At 45.2% G+C, this 22,664-nt stretch overlaps 2 protein-coding genes and 1 non-coding gene across 5 annotated transcripts in view; 2 read left to right on the top strand and 1 right to left on the bottom strand.

Moving 5' to 3' along the window:
* Positions 1-10,107, top strand: part of CAPN5 (calpain 5) — a 75,765-nt gene extending 65,658 nt beyond the window's left edge. For both annotated transcript variants that reach the window (XM_035115499.3, XM_060273922.2), the window contains exons 9-13: positions 2,031-2,153; positions 3,705-3,901; positions 5,749-5,870; positions 5,998-6,134; positions 7,785-10,107. In XM_035115499.3, the coding sequence (XP_034971390.3) occupies positions 2,031-2,153; positions 3,705-3,901; positions 5,749-5,870; positions 5,998-6,134; positions 7,785-7,967 (762 nt within the window). In that variant the 3' untranslated portion in view covers positions 7,968-10,107. The remainder of the gene's footprint in view (positions 1-2,030; positions 2,154-3,704; positions 3,902-5,748; positions 5,871-5,997; positions 6,135-7,784) is intronic.
* LOC118085809 (U6 spliceosomal RNA) lies at positions 579-687 on the bottom strand. Its single transcript, XR_015949868.1, has one exon. It is a non-coding gene; the product is annotated as a U6 spliceosomal RNA (small nuclear RNA).
* A 4,636-nt stretch (positions 10,108-14,743) lies between the features above and the next one.
* MYO7A (myosin VIIA) overlaps positions 14,744-22,664 on the top strand; it is a 158,204-nt gene continuing 150,283 nt past the window's right edge. For both annotated transcript variants that reach the window (XM_060273921.2, XM_088668456.1), the window contains exon 1: positions 14,744-15,014. The gene's annotated coding sequence lies outside the window, so the exon portion shown is untranslated. The remainder of the gene's footprint in view (positions 15,015-22,664) is intronic.

Genomic DNA, 22,664 nt, shown 5'->3' with positions numbered 1-22,664 from the left:
TCAGAAGCAGGCAGACATTAAACATTCATAATAACCCACGAGTAAAAAGAAAAGGGGTGGGGAATGGGAAAGGCTTTTGAAGACCGATATGATTTACCTGTCAAAGAGAACATTATGAAAATGTTCTACAGGTGGTATATGACACCTTCAAAGCTCACTAAAATTTATAAGTCAAAATCCAATCTCTGCTGCAAGTGCAAGGAGGTGTATGTCTGGTGGGGCTGTGAAAAAGTTTTTTAAAAAAATTCTGGGGATGTATCCATGAGGAGTTAAAAAAATATTCAAAATTTCTATAGGAAAAAAACCAGAGTCATATTTATTGGTCTTAATCGGAAAGGATATTCCACAAGATAAAGAAAGATTATTTTTGTATGCAACAGCAGCAGCAGCCAAGTTTAAACTTGCAAAGAATTGAAAAGGAAACACCATATGCACAAAAGAGGATTGAATTTGCAAACTATCTGAGTTCATGGAAATGGCAAAATTAACAGCAGCCATAAGGTATCAGACTAATCAGGAATTAAGGACAGAATGGAAATGTTTTGAAGTGTATCTGACTTAAACACTGGTCTAAGGATAACATGTTGGTATGTATAGATTAAGCTTGTAACTATCATTGCGCAGGGGCCATGCTAATCTTCTCTGTATCGTTCCAATTTTAGTATATGTGCTGCCGATAGTTAAAAAGTATGATCTTTAATGTGATTAAAATGATGTAGAATTTGCTAATTAAATAATCTCTAAGGGACCAAAGGGAGGGAAACCCGAGGAGGTCCCTAAAGACAATGTAAAGGGTTTAAGGAACAAGTAATTAGAATGTGTTTTTATTTATTTTTTGTGTATTTTTTTTTCTGGTTTCATGTTTTTGTGTGTTTCTCTTGCTTGTTTTCTTTTTCTTTTTGTCTTATGTTGAAAAATTTTAATAAAAATATTTAAAAAAAAAAAAAAGCTTGTAGAGGAAAATCTGGAAAATTTTCTAACCATATTAAGAACATTAAGGATGAGATATATAAGATGCAATGTAAATAAGAACTCTAAGACTAAAAGATGACGAGTAGTGGGAGAGGGAAGTCACATGGGTGTGTTATTATGTAGTATTTTATATTTTTATTTTATTCTATAATTCTAGTTGTTTTAACCTGCTGATCACCCATTCTTGTCTCTCTGCTGTAATTCTGGCTTGCTTTTATATTTATTGTATCTTGCTTTTATTATTTTGTATTTTAGCTATTTTTAAACCGCTGGTCTATGGCCATAATAAACTGATTGATTGATTAAAGGGTGCTGAGAGTAGTTTGGAAATCCCCTATTCCCCTCACAGAGCTACAGTTCCCAAAGTCCCCTTGGAAGGGCGGATGGGCTGTGAAACTACCCTAGAAATCGCAAATCTGGGAGAGAAACGGGAGTCTTCTAACAGCTCTCAGCTTATTAGAAAGTACAGCGCAGGCATAGGCAAACTCGGCCCTCCAGATGTTTTGGGACTACAATTCCCATCATCCCTGACCACTGGTCCTGTTAGCTAGGAATGATGGGAGTTGAAGTCCCAAAACATCTGGTGGCCGGGGTTTGCCTATGCTTGGTACAGGGACTGAGAGACTGGGCCAGCTTAAGCAAGGAACATGAGAACATAGGAAGTTGCCTTGTACAGAATCAGACCATTGGCTCATCTAGCTCAGTGTTACCCACACAGGCTGGCAGCAGCTCTCTCCAGGGTTTTCAGGAAGGAGATCTATGCCAGCCATGCCTGGAGATGGCAGGGTTCGAACTTGGGACCCTCTGCATGCCAAGCAACTGCTCTGCCATTGAGCTACAACCCTTTTCCGGAGCGCAGGCTGGGTAGAGACGGGAAAACGGCCTGAAACCTCCGTCGAACTGGGAATTCCCTGATTTGTAGCTCAGCCTCTTAGCCAAGAGGGTGCACCAAAGAACGGTGGGCGCTAGATCCCCTGGCTTGGAGGTTGCCAACCAAGTGCTCCCCTCTCCCAAATTAAACCCTTCTCATTTTCCATTGCTTTTCTTTTCCGGCCCAGTACATTTTTGACGTGAAGAAAACGGAAGACGAAGTGCTCCTTTGCATCCAACAGAAGCCCAAAAAGACCAGTCGGAAGGAGGGCAAGGGAGAGAATTTGGCTATCGGATTTGACATCTATAAGGTCAGGAGTGTGTGTTTGTGTGAAACCGCTGGCCTGTTTCTGATTCTTGCTTCTCACCGTTAGAGACGCGTAGAGGGATTGCTTTCTGTTCTGCTCCATGTCCGTTGCCTGCAACGCTGTTTCTACTCTCCTGCGGTTCCGCTGCAGAAACGGCCTCGTTATTCTTACTGTCCTCTGCGGCGACTTTACGTAGCTAACGTAAGTTGCGCCAGTTCCGCTGTCGTTACGCTATTTCGCTCCATTTGTTTCAGCGCAGAGCAACCGCCATGCAAATGTGGCTACTGGATTTGGAAACGTAATCGAATAGGTGTGGTTTGCTGACCGAAAGCAACAGCGGCAGCAAATTCCAATTGTATTGGCTGAATTGATACCTGTTCCTCACACAAGTTGAAAAGTCAAAACACCAGCCATTTCTACTCCTGTGTCTGTTTCTATAGGAATTCTTTAACTCCCTTACTCACAATATATTTTGGACTCTGAAGAAATGATTCAGAACCTTCAACGCCTTCCTGACTTTGGCTTTTAAAAGCTTTTCATCGCCACCCCCTCCCCAGGCATTCAGAACCATTGCTGCCTCCAATTGTGGAGGTAGAGCCTAGTGGTTGTAGCTAGTAGCCATCGTGGTTGCAGCTAGTAGCCATGAATTTGCCTGGTCCTCTTTTTTTCCTTTTCCTTCGAAATTTACACACACACACACACACACACACACACACACACACAACATCAAAAAAGAAAAGCAAAAGATGAGCTTATCTTACATTGGTATTCTTAGACTGAAATAATTGTTACGGTGTGCGTAATAAAAGAAATCTAAGATCACTATACAAATATAAATAGGTAAATCTAAGAACATTACAAAGAATAAACGACAAAGGCTAGGGGGAGAGAGAAAAGGAAGGGAAAAAGAAAAAGAAAAACAATCAGCAAAACCGAAAAACGATTAAAAAATAAAAATTTCTATCAATCGACAGTAAGCAGTGTTCAATAAAGTATATTCAAATTTGTTGATTTGTTGACTTCCGTCTACTCTTTGCAGTTTCAATTCAACCACAGTATTACTGTTTTTAATCTATGTTTAATTATTTGTCCCCATCTTCGGGTATGAAAAATGTGGAATTAGTTGAATATGACCATTGTATTGTAAAAAATTAATACAATATTATATGGCCAAAAAAATAATTATTTTTCTATCTGTGAAATGAATCTAGACAAGGCATCCCCAAACTCGGCCCTCCAGATATTTTGGGACTACAATTCCCATCATCTCTGACCACTGGTCCTGTTAGCTAGGGGTGACTCGGAGGGCCGAGTTTGGGGATGCCTGATCTAGACAAAGCCAAGTGTACTTATTGGAACCAAATTTTGTCAAATAATTTTAATAACATTCCCATTCTTCTTTAACCTTATCTACTGCTTGGTAGACAAGGTCCTCTTTTAAAGCCACCTGGGTTGCCTTCTGTGGCAGTGAGTTCCATAGTTTAAATCTCCCTTCTTCTTCTTCTTCTCCTCCTCCTCCTCCTCCTCCTCTTTTCTGTGCTTTCTTCTGCCCAGGTGGAGCTGAACAGGACTTACCGGATGCACACTCTGCAGCCCAAGGTAGCCAGTTCCATCTATATCAATTCCCGCATTGTCTTCCTGAGGACAGACCTGAAGGAAGGGCGCTACGTCATCATCCCCACCACCTTCGAGGCCGGCCATGTGGGCGAGTTCCTCCTCAGGGTGTTCACAGATGTGCCTTCCGATTGCCAGTAAGCTGCTCTCCGCGGAGCGGAGGCTTCCTGCAGGCCTCTTGATCCCGGCTGGGACCATATTTGCACCTGGCTGCCTGCACCCCAGCGCTTAGTGGGACTCTGATAATAGAGGATGCTTGGAGGTCAGGGGCAAAGTCACTGATGTCTCTCAGGTGTCTTCCCCCCTCCCTTTCCTCTTTCCAGGGAACCAAGGTGGATTTGATTTAAATCAAATCGATTTGAATCACGATTTACCGTATTTTTCGCTCCATAAGATGCACCTAGTTTTTAGAGGAGGAAAACAAGGGGGATTTTTTTTTTCTAGTGAGAGCTGCGGAGAGTGTGTAAGTGGCTCTCCTTTTGCTTGATTTACAGTGAGCTAGGAGGAGGGGCAGAAGGGGCTGCCATCTGTCCCTCCTCTTGCCTCGTTGTGAAGCAAGCAGACCTTGAGGACAGCCTCAGGAAGGAAGGAAGGAAGGAAGGAAGGAAGGAAGGAAGGAAGGGGTGAGAGAGAGAGAAAGAGAGACAAGGAAGGAAGGGGTGAAAGAGAGGGAGGGACGGAGAGAGGGAGGGAGGGAGAGGGAAGGAAGGAAGGAAGGAAGGAAGGAAGGAAGGAAGGAAGGAAGGAAGGAAGGAAGGAAGGAAGGAAGGAAGGAAGGAAGGAAGGAAGGACGGCGTGAGAGAGAGAGAGAGAGAGAGAGAGAGAGAGAGAAGGAAGGGGTGAAAGAGAGAGATGAAGAGAGGGAGGGAGGGAGGGAGGGAGAGAGAAGGGAGAAGGAAGGAAGGGGTAAGAAAGAGAGAGAGAGAGAGAGAGAGAGAGAGAGAGGAAGGGGGGGGGAGGAAGTACCTACCAAGCCTGCTCTTGCGAGAAGCAGCAGCGGGATTAGCGCCCTGAAAGGAGCTGATCCCACCACCGGCTCTCGCAGGGGCAACCGCGGCTACCCCCCGCTCTTGCGAGTAGTGGCGATGGGATCAGTGCCCTGAAAGGAGCCCTTTCGGGGCACTGATCCCACTGCCAGCTCTCGCAGGGGCAACCACCACTACCAAGCTCCCAATGGCGGCTACCAAGCCTACTCTTGCTAGCGGGCCTTCACTCCATAAGACACACAGACATTTTCCCTTCCTTTTTAGGAGAGAAAAAGTGTGTCTTATGGAGTGAAAAATACGCTAAATCACTAGCCAAAACAAAATTTAAAAATTCCTTCCAGTAGCACCTTAGAGACCAACTAAGTTTGTCATAGGTATGAGCTTTTGTGTGCATGCACACTTCTTCAGATACTAGTCAGTAAGACTTGATTTAAATCTTTTTTTTTTATTTTTACAGAAAGACCCATTCTTTTCTGGTATAATCTTAATATTTACAACCAGATGAAGGTTTCGTTTTTGGAATAATTAATTTTCAGAGTAGTTTTTACGGTTATATCAAATATTGCTGATTTGGTTATACTATTAGAAACACAAAGACAGGTAATTATGGAGTTGCTGTTTCTATTTGGACAACTTTTCTGCTGTACTTGATTGGAAGGAGAAAAATGATCATTTCTTCAATAACAATTTAAACAATTTATTTAACTAAAACAATAACATTATAGCCTATGTATCCATGTTTGTTAACTGATGTAGTTAAACGATTTTTTCAAACAAACAAACAAACAACAACTTAGACTGAGTTTTAGCACACATGAAAAACTTAAAACAAACCCTTATTTCCTGATGAATAACCTTTGGACTATAATGTAACTTAGATAGAAAACTATCTTTAGAAAGATTTTTCCTCCAGAAGCATTGTATTTTAAAAATCCAATTTAAATTTTAAAAAATCCGATTTTTATTGATTTTTTCATTTATATTTATCCACCCTACAGGGAGCTGACCTTGGACGAGCCGCCGCACACCTGTTGGAGTGGGATGTGTGGCTACCCGCAGATGGTGTCGCAAGTCCACGTCGTCTCGGCTTCCGGGCTGAAGAACCAGGATTCGCAAGAAGGTGCAGGGCCTTGATCCCACCCCCATTTCCAACCCCACCCACGCGACATGCCCGAAATCTGCAGGGGGAGTAGAGGGTTTCAGCCTGTCTCGGGGTTTCAGCAACCCTTGTTGTTGTTTTAATTCAGGCGTGGACCCCTACGTGATCATTAAATGTGAAGGCGAGAAGATCCGTTCGCCGGTGGTGAAAAGCACCGTGACGCCAGAGTTTGATGTGAAAGGCCTGTTCTACCGCAAGAAGCCAGGGCAGCCCATTGTCATTCAGGTGAGGCTTCCTTTATCAAAGAATCATAGAATCATAGAGTTGGAAGAGACCACAAGGGCCATCCAGTCCAACCCCCTGCCAAGCAGGAAACACTATCAAAGCATTCTTGACATATGCCTGTCAAGCCTCTGCTTAAAGACCTCCAAAGAAGGAGACTCCACCACACTCCTTGGTAGCAAATTCCACTGCCGAACAGCTCTTACTGTCAGGAAGTTCTTCCTAATGTTTAGGTGGAATCTTCTTTCTTGTAGTTTGAATCCATTGCTCCGTGTCCGCTTCTCTGGAGCAGCAGAAAACAACCTTTCTCCCTCCTCTATATGACATCCTTTTATATATTTGAACATGGCTATCATATCACCCCTTAACCTCCTCTTCTCCAGGCTAAACATACCCAGCTCCCTAAGTACTAATCATGATTAGTACTATAGTACTATAGGGTTTGGAGGGACCCTGTGGGTCACCCAGTCCAGCCCCCTGCAATGCAGGAATCTCAGCTAAAGCATCCAGGACAGATCTTCATCCAGCCTCTGCTTAGAAACCTCCAAGGAAGGAGAGTTCACCACCTCCCAAAGGATTATGTTCCACTGCCAAACAGCTCTTACCGTCAGAAAGTTTTTCTGTACGCTTCGTCAGAATCTCCTTCCTTTTAGTTTAGGTTGACTGGTTCAGATTCCTACTTCCAGAGCAGCGGAAAGCAAACTTGTTCCGCCATCCATGGGCCAGCCCTTTAGATATTTGGAAATGGGTGTCATATTTACAGCTGCGAGCCCACGGATGGCATAAAAGCAGGCATGAAAAACACACTTCTCCTAGCCCAGGCATGTCAAACCTGCGGCCCTCCAGATGTTTTGGACTACAATTCCCATCTTCCCCAACCACTGGTCCTGCTAGCTAGGGATCATGGGAGTTGTAGGCCAAAACATCTGGAGGGTTGCAGGTTTGACATGCCTGTCCTAGCCTGTCCTTTCTTCACAGTTCCATCCTGGATCATTGTTGCATTAGCGTGAATATAATAATAATAATAATAATAATAATAATAATAATAATAATAATAATTTATTATTTATACCCCGCCCATCTGGCTGGGTTTCCCCAGCCACTCTGGGCGGCTTACAACAGAAAAATGAAATAAAACTATTAAACATTAAAAGCCTCCCTAAACAGGGCTGCCTTCAGATGTCTTCTAAAAATCTGGTAGCTGTTTTTCTCTTTGACATCTGATGGGAGGGCGTTCCACAGGACAGGCGCCACCACCGAGAAGGCCCTCTGCCTGGTTCCCTGCAACTTGGCTTCTTGTAACGAGGGAACCATCAGAAGGCCCTCGGTACTGGACCTCAGTGTCCGGGCAGAACGATGGGGGTGGAGACGCTCCTTCAGGTATACTGGACCGAGGCCATTTAGGGCTTTCAAGGTCAACACCAACACCAGACAGATGGGCGGGGTACAAATTATATTATTATTATTATTATTATTATTATTATTATTATTATCATCATCTCTTCAATCATGAGGACTAGATGCTTAGGTTTTAGGTTTTGGTTGGTCGAGGTCTGCTAGGTCCACTGTGGATGCGATTGGATGCACGCAGCCCTGGTCTGTGGGCACGTTCTTTCTCCGATTGTCCACCAACTTCTGCCTCTCTCCCTCCAGGTCTGGGACCATAACCTCATCAGCGACACATTTCTGGGCCAGGTGAGCCTTGCAGGTGACCCCAACAACCTCCTGTCGATGCACATCCTCCACCTGGAGGACAAAGGCAGCAAACGCGTCAACGAGCTTCCGGGGACCCTCAAGGTGCAGTTGCTCACCAGCAGCGTCCTGACTAACATCTAAAAGAAGGACGGTTCCCTTCGTGCCACCTGTACATTCGATCTTGCAATATGCAGTATATACATTTATCTATATCTGTACCTGCATCATGTACTGTGCATGCGTTCACTTTTAAAAGGGGACCAGCTCTCTCGCGTTAGGTTTTGATTTGATTTTTATACAACGGTGCCTTTTCAAGAAGTGGGGGGGGGGAGTGTTTTCAAATACAAGTCCCGGGCATAATTCTACTGCCAGCGATGGGCCTCTGGGCAGTATAAAGAAGTCCCACTCGGGGCTGTATGTTTACACAGAGAAATCTGTCTCACATGCGCACATGCGTGGCTGGGGGTGGGCTTTGTACCCAGCCTGAAAAAAAACCACCACATATTGCCAACCTGGCCAAAGGGCTCATTTCCTAACTCACATATCCCCAAGGGTGCTATTCCCCAAAGGTGGGAAAAGGCAGGGAGGAGACGAGGCCTCGCTTGCAGGATGCTCAGGAAGAAACACCAGGAATTTGTTGCTTAGGTGCTCTCCACATGCACAAGTTGGCTCAGGCAAATTCTCATTTTCTTCCTAAAGAGATCAAGGTTCTAGACCTCATGGGTGCAAACGTGTGAGCGAAGCCAACTGAAATCTCAGAAGGCCATATTTCCAGTAGCAGAACGGTGGAGCTTTTAGTAGCTCGTGCTCCCCCCCCCCGCGGCCCCGTTGACTAGCAAAAAACCCAGAATGCAATTGCACAAAATGAGAGGTGAATATTTACCCAGTTTCTGTGATTGCCAGAGGTTGCAGAATTGGTTCAGGATTTCAGCTGCCTGGCTACATAAGCATCACCATTTCCTTGAAAATACTGAGCTAAAAAGGGGAAGGTGAGTGGATGGGGCGAAGTTTTCCTTCCTCTCTTTTAACACAAAAACTTGGGGACATTCGATGAAGATGGATGTCGGGAGATTCAGGCCAGGCAAAAGAAAGTATTTCACACAGCGCATAGCTGGAACGATGTAAGTCGCTACTACAAGGTGTGGAGACACCCAGCGACTCGGGTAGCCTTTGCACATGACTTCTAACAAACACCGAACTTCCATTACCATTTGCAGTTAACATAGCAAGCGATGGTATGGCTCAGTGGTTAGAGCATCTCCTCTGCATGCGGAAGGTCTCGGGCTCAGTTCCCAGGCAGGGCTGAGAAATACCCCTGTCTGAAGCCTTGGAGAGCAACTGCCAAGTCAGCGTTGACAATACTGATCTAGATAGACCTTCCCGTGTTCCTATGCACACTTGGTCTTGCATACTGCAACCCTATGGAACGTGCCTGCTGTTGTTTATAGACGGCACTGTACACGCAGCAAAACCAGGGCAGTAGAGGGATCACATCTGTCATGTATTTCCCATATAAGAGACACTCCCTGCTTGTTGAAAACTAGCCTAATGAGCAGGGGAGGTGGCTATCTCCTTGATGTTCTGCGTGCTAGTTTTCTATATGCAAGGAAAGTTTGATTTTTGAAAGGTGATTGTTTTGGAGAGCATTAGCAAAATGTGTTTCCGGATTGAAATGGGAGGGGATTCCATTTGGAGAGTTCAACCACAGATTTAATTCCAACTTGTGCATTTCAGGGTGGTGTGCCTGTGTGTGTGTGTGATGGGAATATTGCCCGTAAGAAATAAGCCATAACATCAATAGGGCTTTCAATTTAATCCGTTTATTGGGACCAAAAATACCTTCAGATGTTTACTTTGGGGTTTGCTTGTTTTTAAATAAAAAGAATGGCTCAATGTTTATTATTCTAGCCAAAACTTCGTTCACTGTTTCCGCCCATTGTTTAGGGACATAAGAGTTGGGCTTTTGGTCCTTGGAAGTAAAACTGAGATTGTTTTCAGAGAGGGGAATGACAATCAGGATCGGGCGTGTGATCCATAGGTGATAGGTGATGTTTCTGATTTAAGGTCTGCTGGTTCCAACAGTTGTTTTTTGTACCTTTATGAAGTCTTATCACTCGCACTTTATCCAATAAATGCCCCGTGATGTGTATGAATGCAAACTGAGGAAATATATTATTGAGAAGTCGCAATTTTAGAAAATGTTGAAATTGACTGCCTGTATGAGATTTGCAATTAAAAGCCAAAAAATGGCTGAGTCTTATCAATAAATTACTTGACTTTGGGTTTTCTTTTTTTCTTTCTTCCCCTCCACACTTTTCAAACCAGGTCTCTTCTCTCCATAGTTTTCAGTTTATTGATAAATTGTAATTCAGCAACTTCTCATTCAAGTCTGTTCCTGAAATTCTTTTGTAATAAGACAGCTGCAGTACTGAATGTCCTGGGAGATTGCAGTATTCTCCTAATGGCTTCCCTGTCTTGTGATTCCTGGTGTCAGATTTGTTTCCATTTATCCTTTGGTGTGGCGCTGTGGGTTAAACCACTGAGCCTAGGGCTTGCTGATCAGAAGGTCGGCGGTTCGAATCCCTGCAATGGGGTGAGCTCCTGTTACTCGGTCCCAGCTCCTGCCAACCTAGCAGTTCGAAAGCACATTAAAGTGCAAGTAGATAAATAGGGACCGCTCCGGCGGGAAGGTAAACGGCATTTCCGTGCGCTGCTCTGGTTCGCCAGAAGCAGCTTTGTCATGCTGGCCACATGACCCGGAAGCTGTCTGCGGACAAACGATGGCTCCCTCGGCCTATAGAGCGAGATGAGCACCGCAACCCCAGAGTCGGACATGACTGGACCTGATGGTCAGGGGCCCCTTTACCTTTACCTATCCTTTGGTGTAGGGTTTGGCCTGTTTGTCCAATATATATGCAGCACTGTTTGCAAAGCAACAGAAAACTCCTATCTATAATAATAATAAATAATAATTTATTATTTATACCCCGCCCATCTGGCCGGGTTCCTCCAGCGACTCTGGGCGGCTTCCAACAAAATACTAACATACAGAAATCCATCAAACATTAAAAGCTTCCCTAAACAGGGCTGCCAAAAGTTGCCTTCTAAAGGTCTGGTAATTGTTATTCTCTTTGACCTCTAGTGGGAGGGCATTCCACAGGGTGGGCGCCACTACCGAGAAGGCCCTCCGCCTGGTTCCCTGTAACTTGGCTTCTCGTAGCGATGGAACCGCCAGAAGGCCCTCGGCACTGGATCTCAGTGTCCGGACAGGACGATGGGGGAGGAGACGCTCCTTCAGGTATACTGGACCGAGGCCGTTTAGGGCTTTAAAGGTCAGCACCAACACTTTGAATTGTGCTCGGAAACGTACTGGGAGCCAATGTAGGTCTCTGAGGACCGGTGTTATGTGGTCCCGGCGGCCACTCCCAGTCACCAGTCTAGCTGCCGCATTCTGGATTAATTGCAGTTTCCGGGTCACCTTCAAAGGTAGCCCCACGTAGAGCGCATTATAGTAGTCCAAGCGGGAGATAACCAGAGCATGCACTACTCTGGCGAGACAGTCCGCGGGCAGGTAGGGTCTCAGCCTGCGTACCAGATGGAGCTGATAAACTGCTGCCCTGGACACAGAATTGACCTGCACCTCCATGGACAGCTATGAGTCCAAAATGACTCCTAGGCTGCGCACCTGGTCCTTCAGGGGCACAGTTACCCCATTCAGGACCAGGGAGTCCTCCACACCTGCCCGCCTCCTATCCCCCAAGAACAGTACTTCTGTCTTGTCAGGATTCAACCTCAATCTGTTAGCCGCCATCCATCCTCCAACCGCATTTCCAGGGATCTGCATTTCCAGGGATTCAGAGGTGGGCTTCAGACACCTGTAACCGCAACCATGCTCTCTTTCTTCTCAGCAAGAATAAAAGTCATAATTTAAAAATGGTTAAAGAGCCCAACCATTGCAATCAATCACAGTTTATAGCTTCTGCCCACACCGTGGAGCTATTGCGCTTAGAATATTGCTTGCTGGGAGGAGACAGTCCTGTTTTTGTTTCCCATTTGCTGATTGCTTCGGTCTGAGCCCAACATTCGCCTTCCTCCTTGTCCAAATGCAGATCTAACAGCAGCTGAAAAGTCAAAAGGGATGGATGATTTAGGCAACAACTACAGTGCTATGTGGAAACTCTGCTTGTCTTGCTAAAAAATCTCTTCTTTCTCTCTCTTGTCTTTGAAATTCCTCTGATGCTTCCACCTGACAACAGACTTCCCAAATTTAATCTGGATCATTTCAATTTAGGAACTGGTGCAACTTTCGGTCCTGATCCTAAACACGTTTAGCACCTCCTGGTTATGGATTGGCTTTTCCGTTTCCCCTTTTCACAATCACAAACTCAGCACACATTTCTGCAACGAACTGCAGTTTAAAGATACATATATTATGAAAATTTAGTGTGAATTCCTCTGAATAAACACATTCTTTTTGTATGCCGTTTTGACCAACATACCCATTTGTACAAAACATTTCCCCTTAATACAATGCATGTTTTGCACGTTATTTTCACAAATACCTTATTTCTTTCTGTACACTTTTCCCCTGACCAATGTATTTTTTGTAAGGAGAGCTGCATCACAAAATTTGGATGACTTGGAATTTTGACAGGTGGCTGTGTTAATGTGATAGATTCTCTTCATAGGACGGTTGAAGGCTCTGTAAATTGAAGTGCTGGTGAAATCCAGCCCGCCATCTTTAATTTCCCAGAGGCACCTAGCCATAGAAATTACAAGGTGTAGATCTGTGTCCCCACCAAAGTCCTCATCCAATGAATTTTTCTGTGGTCCCCTCCCCTCCATTTATGGATCACTCTTCCCAGGGAAACTCACCTGGAACCAAAACTGCCAATATTTATTCGCCAGGTTAAGATATTTAACCTGCGGCCGCCGAGTTATGTGGCTGCCGAGACCACATAACACCGGTCCTGAAAGACCTACAATGGCTCCCAGTACGTTTCCGAGCACAATTCAAAGTGTTGGTGCTGACCTTTAAAGCCCTAAACGGCCTCAGCCCAGTATACCTGAAGGAGCGTCTCCACCCCCATCGTTCTGCCCGGACACTGAGGTCCAGTGCCGAGGGCCTTCTGGCGGTTCCCTCGCTACGAGAAGCCAACTTACAGGGAACCAGGCAGAGGGCCTTCTCGGTAGTGGCACCCGGCCTGTGGAATGCCCTCCCACCAGAGGTCAAAGAGAACAACAACTACCAGACCTTTAGAAGGCATCTCAAGGCAGCCCTGTTTAGGGAAGCTTTTAATGTCTGGTGGATTTCTGTATTTTAATGTTTTGTTGGAAGCCGCCCAGAGTGGCTGGGGGAACCCGGCCAGATGGGCGGGGTATAAATAAATAAATTATTATTATTATTATTATTATTATTATTATTATTATTATTATTATTATTATCATTATTTACCCTTTTGTTATTTTGGAAAACTAGCAAAAATCTATAGTGTGTTGGAAATGTAAGGAAAAGGAAGGTACTTTTTACCACATGTGGTGGTCCTGTAGAAAAGTAAAGGTCTTATGGGAAATGATTTATATTGAATTGAAGAAAAGGTTTAAGATAACTTTCCCTTAAAAAAAAAACACCAGAGGCCTTTTTTTTACTTGGACTAACGGGATGGAATACTTAGGGACCGCAAAGTTTATGTATGCGGCAACAGCCTCAAGGATGTTGCTTGCCCAGAATTGGAAATAGGAGAAGATACCAACAAAAGAAGAATGGATAACTAAGATGATGGACTATGCTGAAATGGCAAAGATGACCACGAAGATCAGAGATCAGGATGAGAAAAAGTTTGAGTAGGAATGGAAGAGATTTATAGATTACAGTGGTACCTCAACTCACGAACGACTCGACAACCGAATTTTTCAACTTACGAATGGGGGTAATGTCTCGACATCCGAAAGAAAACCGCGGTGGTTTTAGATAGGGATTTTTCGACTTACGAATTTTTAGATGGGGTTGCTTCGACTTAACGAATTTTTCTGTTTCCAATGCATCCCTATGGGAAATCGTGTTTCCAATGGCGTTTTTCGACATGAATTTTTCGACCTACGAAGGTGCCTTTGGAATGGATTAAATTCGTAAGTCGAGGCACCACTGTATTTAAAAGACCACTGTAAATATATTAAAACGTTAGCAGGTTTGATATAACATTTATATAATCAAATATTTGGAAATTAAGATAAATGAGGGGGAAACAGAATTTGGAGATAAAATGAGATGCAATAAATTTTGTGGGGGGGAATTGGAATCCATGGGAGGGGCGAGGGGAAGTCTGTGTTGTTTGTTTTTTATCTTGATTGGGAAAATGTTGAATTCATCAATTATTGTGATTATAAAATTTGAATTTTTTTTTAAAAGATATTTTTATTTACCCAGACTTTGGGGAGAGGCGTAAATATTTGAGATCACACTTGTTCATGATAGTGTGACAGTAGCCTAAACTGGGCCCAGTTTTATGAGAACCAACAGGATGGTGTTTATATTTGTCCTGTGGCTATTTGGTGGGGGATTTGGGGGATGGGTAGTGGTGCTAAATTTTAAAGTAAAAACCCCTTGCCGTGCCCTCAAGTGCGTTGCTGTGGGTTATTCCCCTCCCCCCCCTCCCTGGGCCTAGTGGGGGCCTGGCAGGGGCCTACATAAAACAAAGGCTGGGTTGGACTGGATGGCCCTTGTGGTCTCTTCCAACTCTATGATTCTATGAAAAGTGCCAGGACGTGAGAAGTATCAGGCTTTGAAAAAGTTGGCACCTAGCCTTTCCTTTCCCCAAAAGAAGTTGGGCCGGGGAATCGGCGCTTGCGAGTCCAGCTCCTGCCCCTGTTCTTGTCTCGTTCGGTAATCTCTCTCTGCTCAGCCCCTCCTCCCGGCTAAGACGGATCAGTGTGCATGAATGGGAGGCTGTTGGAGTGAGTCAGGTACTGTGCAAAGCAGCTCTTGACAGCGAGCGAATGGGAAGGAAGGGGAGCGAGCTGGTGGGGAAGGAAAAACTGACAGCCAGGCGATGCACTCATTCGCCATCTGTGCCGTCTGAACTGAACTCTGCTCGCACCAAGATCTCCCTCAGAACTGGACTTTTGGCTTCTTTTAAGAGATGCCCATCGGCTGTGGACTCTGAGAAGAAGTTCCCATGCACCACTAAGGTAAGCTGCTAGCAAGCAGACCCAAGTCTAGAGCTGGCCAGTACAGTTTGTCTGGATTTCCATTTTAATTCACAGGGATTTTCTCAAAAGCCTCTTAGAGCTGCGGAGATTTCATCGCAGGCTTTCTCTTGTTCCCACAGACTGGGCGATTTTCACTGTTGTTGTTGCTTTTGTGTGTATGTGGGGTGGGTGAGAGGACAGTCACTTCTGGGAGTCTATCCAAAACAGCAAACAGATACGTAAAAAGAAAAGCAAAAAAAGAGATTTCTGTGGTCAAACAGGGAGATGCTTTACCGTTGCCTTCCCTGATCTAAGAGGCAGACCCCCCCCCCAAAAAACCCCTCTTGTAATTAGAGTTGTGGCTCAATTAAATACATTGTAGTTGAGTGATCAAATGAGTTTTAGTTAATCAATTGAGTCGTATAACCGCCAGATTTGCATACCGCTGAAAGCAGCAGTTCTGAAGCAAGATGCATACATTGTTTTTAAAGTGACGGATTGCTGTCAAAAGAGGCATTGCCTCACGTTTGAGAGGGAAAGAAAAACTTCTAAAATCATCCTTGCCATCCACTTTTTGGGGGGATTTAATAAAACATGCCTACTTTTTGGTTAACCAGAGGCGCCTTTTTCACTGATTACGGCTTTTGCAATCCTATACATAGACCTGAGAGTCTTCCCCATGGAACTCAACGAGGCTTTCTTTCGAAAAGGCGTGTAAGGTTGCACTGCAATTTATTTCAATTGGTTAACCTATTAAGTGATTAGACATTCCATTCCTGCTTGAAAAGTTGCTGAAGGAGAAGGCGGGACACAACTTCTTGATTGTGAGACCCATCCCACCATCTTCAACTAAATTCTCTCTTTCCCCCACCCCACCCCCAGCTGCCAGATTTACCTCTTAAATCTCACACTGCTTCATCAACATCCATAAAATGGGCGCCACAAACAATAACTGGGTTGTTTGAGACACTGAGCTGGCCCTCAGAGGTTGGGTCAGGAACAAAAAAGCGGCACAGTCTGTTGTCGCTGTAGATTTGCGTTCCATGGTGTTCGATGTTGGCTGAGACTCGAGAACTTGCAGAACATTTTAGGCTACCTTTGAATTGTTGCAACTGCAAATGCTCAATTCCTCACTAGCCTGCAAACACACACACACACACACACACACCACAACTGTGTTCTCTTTGCCCCACAAGCCTAGATCAATGGGCTTATGTCACGCAAGGGTAGATTTCGAACAAATTGGGAGAAGCCTTTTGAAAGCACTTTGATAATGGGAACCGTTACCCAGGAGGGTTGTGGGCGGTAATCTGGCGGATTAGATGGTCTTCCAATTCTGTACTTAGTTTTTTAGTGTTCAGATAGAGTAGAAGGGATCAGGCAGCAGTATCACCACATTTGTTTGTCTGCCATCTCCCCACAAAATTGTAGCCAGTGTGGCTCACAAGATATCACAAGAGACAATGATGGCCATCAATTTGGATGGCTTCAAAAGAGGATTAGATAAATGCATGAAAGGTAAAGGCGACTATGGGATGCGGTGCACATCTCGCTTTCAGGCCGAGGGAGCTGGCGTTTATCCACAGACAGCTTTCCGGGTCATGTGGCCAGTAGGACTAAACCGTGGCAGAAACCAGAGTGCAAGGAAATGCCATTTACCTTCCCGCTGCCCACTAGACCTATTTATCTACTTGCACTGGCGTGCTTTCGAACTGCTAGGTTGGCAGGAGCTGGGACAGAGCAACGGGAGCTCACCCTGTCGCGGGGATTAGAATCACCAACCTTCCGATCAGCAAGTCCAAGAGGCTCAGTGGTTTAGACCACAGCGCCACCCGCATACCTTGCATGAAGGGTACCCACTATAGATGCCTACTAGATACATTGGCTATACTCTGTCAAAGTATGGATTTAAAAGGGGAAACAGACAAATTCATGGAGGAAAGGGCCATCAATGGCTACTAGTCTTGATGGTTATTGCTCTTCCTTCACAGCAATGCTTCTGAATACCAGTTGCTGGAAACCACAGGAGGGGAGAGAGGGCTCTTATGCTCAGATCCTGCTTGCTGGTTTCCCACAGGCATATACAGTAGCTGGTTCATAGCTGCCAAGTCTCCCGTTTTCCCCGGGAAACCCCTGTTTTTCCAGCTGTCCCCAGCCGAAAAAACGGATTTTGTTTGTTTCCCCCCGGTTTATTCTGGTGTGGTGGCCATTTTGGAACTGGGCGGAGCATGCTCAGAAACGACTTTTGATGCTGCTCCGCCCAGTTCCAAAATGGCCACCGCGCTACTTCCGGTATGCTACTTTCGGTCCGGTCCCTTATTTTTCAGAGAGGAACTTGGCAGGTATGAGCTGGTTAGAGTGAGAACAGGTTCTGGACTGGATGGGCTACTGGCCTGTTCAAACAAGCCTATTTTTACATTCTTATCAAAATAAGAACATAGAACAATAAATTTTTTTTACTGAGAACACTTAAATAATAATCGTCTTCTCAATCATTACAGAAAATAAATCCATAAAACATCATAAAAAACAACACAAATAAGTTGATCTAATTTAGCAGCCTCAAACTAAACAGGAGAGAAAAGAATGCCCGGTGCAGAAATAAAAGGGTGGTATACAAAACGGGGGGCTGAGAAAGAGTCACTATACCAAAAAGGCATTTCCACAAAGAACATAAGAAGAGCTTGCTGGATCAGGCCACTGGCCCATCTGGTCCAGCATCCTGTTCTCAAAGGGGCCGACCGGATGCCTGGATTTGAGCACAAGAGCAACTCTCTCCTCCTGTTGTTTCCAGCAACTGGTTTGCAGAAGCATTGCTGCCCCTTAACTGGGCAGCCAGGGCAGAGCCATCATGGTTGGCAGCCTTCATTAGCCGACAGGGGTTCTCCACAATTACTTAAATGCATTGAGTGGTGGCTGCATTTGTTGCCTGGCATCAGGGCCGGCCCTAAGGCAAGGCTGGGTGGCGCAATGCACCAGACAGCCGTGCTAGGAAACGGGGCGCGGGGGGGGGCGGGCGCCGGAGGGATCTTTGCACCACGGCGCCAGGGCGCCAGATATGCTTAAGACGGCCCTGCCTGGCATGCTAGTAAATGGTACAGTTTGGGGTCTTCTGCACGAGGTCCTTGACATAAACCCAGAGCTTGGTTCACTTGCCAAGAAAGAGAGAGAAACCCCTTGTATCTGTTGTTGTTTAGTCGTTGAGTCGTGTCCGACTCTTCGTGACCCCATGGACCAGAGCACGCCAGGCACTCCTGTCTTCCTTGCATCTACCCAAGCATTTAATGAGACAACTTTGCAAGGACGGCACGGGATGCTGGCGTTTTCTGTGCTTCTGTTTTTAATCAGGTCAGGACAACTTCTAAACAAGAAGGCAGCAGAATCCATTTGCTGGGAGGAATGCGGAGCTTTTGCTTTGCCCCAGTGGAAGCTGTGAGAACCGACATCCTTCTGGATAACACAGGACAGGCGGCCTGTAAATACAGATATTCTGCCCACTAGACCTGTCGAACGTGCATCTTTACAGATTCTGTTTAGCAGATGTCGTTAGGGGCAAACTACACATTGAAATGCAATGGCCTATAATATTAGTCCGATGTCTTAACTGCAAAGTATCTTGGAACAGAAGTGACTTGAAGCAGAGCGGCAATTAGCCCTTCCCCTTGTTCTCTACATTCCCCCAAAACCAGTTCCCTAGGAGGATACCAGTTCCCCCCAAACCAGCTCCCCAGTGCACTGGTGTACATAGGGGGGTGGGGGGAGTGCACCGCACCAGGTACCATTTGGGGGAAAGTGTGGCATCGCGGTGGTCCCTCCCCTGGGATGCGCAGTGCGCCCTCTCGGAACGCGCGCCACACACACACACCATGCCCCTGCACCACGCGCAATGCCCCTGAGAAATGTAAAGTACTACACTTGGGCAAAAAAAATGAAAGGCACAAATACAGGATGGGAGACACCTGGCTTGAGAGCAGTACATGTGAAAAGGATCTAGGAGTCTTGGTAGACCACAAACTTGACATGAGTCAGCAGTGTGATGCAGCAGCTAAAAAAGCCAATGCAATTCTGGGCTGCATCAATAGGAGTATAGCATCTAGATCAAGGGAAGTAATAGTACCACTGTATTCTGCTCTGGTCAGACCTCACCTGGAGTACTGTGTCCAGTTCTGGGCACCACAGTTCAAGAAGGATACTGACAAGCTGGAACGTGTCCAGAAGAGGGCAACCAAAATGGTCAAAGGCCTGGAAACGATGCCTTATGAGGAACGGCTTAGGGAGCTGGGTATGTTTAGCCTGGAGAAGAGAAGGTTAAGGGGTGATCTGATAGCCATGTTCAAATATATGAAAGGATGTCATATGGACGAGGGAGAAAGATTGTTTTCTGCTGCTCCAGAGAAGCGGACACGGAACAATGGATTCAAACTACAAGAAAGAAGCTTCCACCAAACATTAGAAAGAACTTCCTGACAGTAAGAGCTGTTCGGCAGTGGAATTTGCTACCAAGGAGTGTGGTGGAGTCTCCTTCTTTGGAGGTCTTTAAGCAGAGGCTTGACAGCCATCTGTCAGGAATGCTTTGATGGTGTTTCCTGCTTGGCAGGGGGTTGGACTGGATGGCCCTTGTGGTCTCTTCCAACTCTATGATTCTATGATTCTATGTGATGCACCCCCACGGGCGATGTGGCATGCCCCCGAGATGTGCGCCACACCCTTGCAGGCGACACGCCATGGCCCCGGGACATGCGTCAGCCCCGCCCCGACTGTTGCTCCACCACTGCCCCAATGGGATACCAGGAGGTTTGCAAAGGGACATGCCCCGTCCGGAAGTTTAGTGGTGTGCTAAAAGTAGGAGGTGGGAATTTCAAGGGGAAAGTGGTAGGTCTCAGGTGCTGGCGATCATGGAGTCTCTTGCACCAGTGGAAAAAATATTTAAACCTGACCCTGAACAATAATAGGAGGGGACTTTTGCAGGAGGCTGCAGGGGCAGTGAAGAGGAACTTTCCTTCCACGAACATCATTAAGGCTGCAATGCTAAGCATATCCGCCAGGGTGAAAATAATAATAATAATAATAATAATAATAATAATAATAATAATAATAATAATAATATTTATACCCCGCCCTCCCCAGTGAGAGCAGGGCTCAGGGCAGCTGACATCAATAAAGTTACAGTAAAAGTATAAGAAAGAAAAACAATGGATTAAAATGCAGATTAAAATACAATTTAGATTTTAAAATGGTCCATTGGGACTAACTTTTGGGTAAGCATGCCATAGATAACACTGAACCTTAACTTATCTTAAGATCCAAGCAACACATTTTTATTTATATGCTTACCGTATATATAAGTTTATTTATTAATGAAATTTCTACGTTGCCCTTCATCTGAGGATCATTGGGTGGTTTGCAATATATAATCACAAAAATACACAACCCATCAGTTCTTAAGCTCAGTTCTCCACACTAGTTTGAGATTTCCTTTTTAAAAGCCCTTGTGAGAATTCACCAGCACTTGAGAGCAAAGTGCTCCTGATATACAAATTTTTGCATGCAATTTTGCCTAATCTGCACTTTTTTTTTTGCAAGGCGATGTCCCCTCATCTAATGCACCTTTCGTTGCTATTTCCATTCACCTTTCCGTTTTTACACGCAACATGCAGCTAGTATATGCATTTTCACACATAGCAACGGGACTGGAAAACTGCATTACAAAATTCAGACGAGTGTGCTGTAAGCCGCCCAGAGTGGCCGAGGAAACCCAACCAGATGGGCGGGGTATTATTATTATTATTATTATTATTATTATTATTATTATTATTATGGTGTGTTTTGGTTCTCAAATTAGGAAGGTTCACCTTTTAAAGCTAGCTGAATTTCTCCTCCATCCCTATTTAATTTATTTGTAGTATTTATCCCACGGCAGTTCACCCCTCTACCTCTGGCTGACTCAGAATTCGAACACACTTCTTCAAGGGAGTGTCCCCAAATTCCCAGATGTCTGCAACAGATACGCGATATGACAAGACAGTTTGGGGTTGCCATATGGCCCTGTTGGGTAGATTATGCCCCGACTGAAGCCATGCCATTTGGAATATTAGTTGGCCTGGATCCCCAGCTTTTATTAAAACAGAAGAGGGAGCAAATATCTAGTGGTTTAGTATTTTAAACCCTTGCCTGTCTGCACAGGCACACAATGCAATGTAAGACAGCTCTCTATGTTCCATTGTAGCCCCTTGAAGGGGAAAGAAATACAACTTCTGTAGAGTTCCTTTTTCTTGTTGTTGGTAGTTGTTACCAGCTGGGAGCCGGAGAAAGTTTCTGCTGCATAGATTCCCCGGAAGAAAAACCTCTGAAAGTTCTCCAGGCCAACATACATCTTGGGGTGGTGAATTTTGGGAGGCACAGTGTGAAGGAACAGGGTTCTGCTCTCCCCTGATCCTGTCCATCTCCTCTTCCCTGTCTCGTGCTTGCTAACTTGTGACTTCACAATCGCCGGGTTACCATGGAAGGGATTATTCTGCCGTGAACGAAAGCCTTTTTTTGGCTCACCCGCTTCCAAAGCCTTTTCAGGGGCTGCAGAGGCTGGCTGACTACTCGGGAGTAAGGCTGGGTAGACCTATCGATTTCGGTTTCCGGTTTTCGCAGTGATCGGATCTGTTCTCCACATCAGTTTGTTATTTGTTGTTGCTGTTAAATGCTGAAAGTTAATCAACAGTATACAGTGGTACCTCGGTTTATGAACACAATTGGTTCCGGAAGTCTGTTCATAAACTGAAGCGTTCATAAACTGAAGCGAACTTTCCCATTGAAAGTAATGGAAAGTGGATTAATCCGTTCCATTTATGTATGTTATATTCACGAATATATGCAGTTTTGTGGACACTTTGCCTCAGTATACGCACTTATGTACATATTACTAGGCTGGACTTCCCTGAGTCCAGTTACAGTACTGTATTTTTTCCCATGTATAAGAGGATTTTTTTTTTGCGTAGAAAAAATAGTCAAAAATTGGGGGCCATCTTATACATGGATGGTGAATGCACAGGTTTGGGCTTTGACTCTGGCCCTATTTCTTAATTTTAGGTTCAAAAAAAGTGTGTTCATCTTATACACGGGGGCGTCTTATACATGGGAAAATACGGTATATTTCCCAGTTCTTTAATGAAACCCACCCATCATCGAAAGAGCATCTTTAGCTCCCTCAGCAGGGGTTGGGGTATAGCATCTGTCTTCTGCATCGATCTGTTTTCTCTCCCGCCTCCCCCCCCCCGGCCATTTCCAGCCTGGATTAAATGGCCGTTTTGGCTGCCCTCAGCGATGGGGATTATGTCCCGAAGGAAATTATGTCCTCACATTACACAACGCCTCTTGACAGACCACCGCTGAGTTTTCTCTTCTTGGCCTAGGAGCTATTAAACTTTCATCGGGTGTTTAAGCGACTGCTGATGCTCCACTGCGGAAGGGCACCAAATTTTCCACCGGATTCCTCTGTGAATCCAAGCCCGGCTCAAGATATTCTTCTGCCTAAGGTGAAGGGGAAGATGGAGAGTCCCCACGCTGTATACAAAACACCATGGGGGGGGGGTCTGAGCCCTTGTGACAGGTGTTTAACCATGCCACTCTTTTATGCCACCCTGCATTGTTCTATAGTGG

Source organism: Zootoca vivipara, chromosome 4 (genome assembly GCF_965207765.1).
Source record: "Zootoca vivipara chromosome 4, rZooViv2.hap1.1, whole genome shotgun sequence".
Lineage (NCBI taxonomy): Eukaryota > Metazoa > Chordata > Lepidosauria > Squamata > Lacertidae > Zootoca > Zootoca vivipara.
This window is presented reverse-complemented; position numbering and strand designations above follow the sequence as displayed.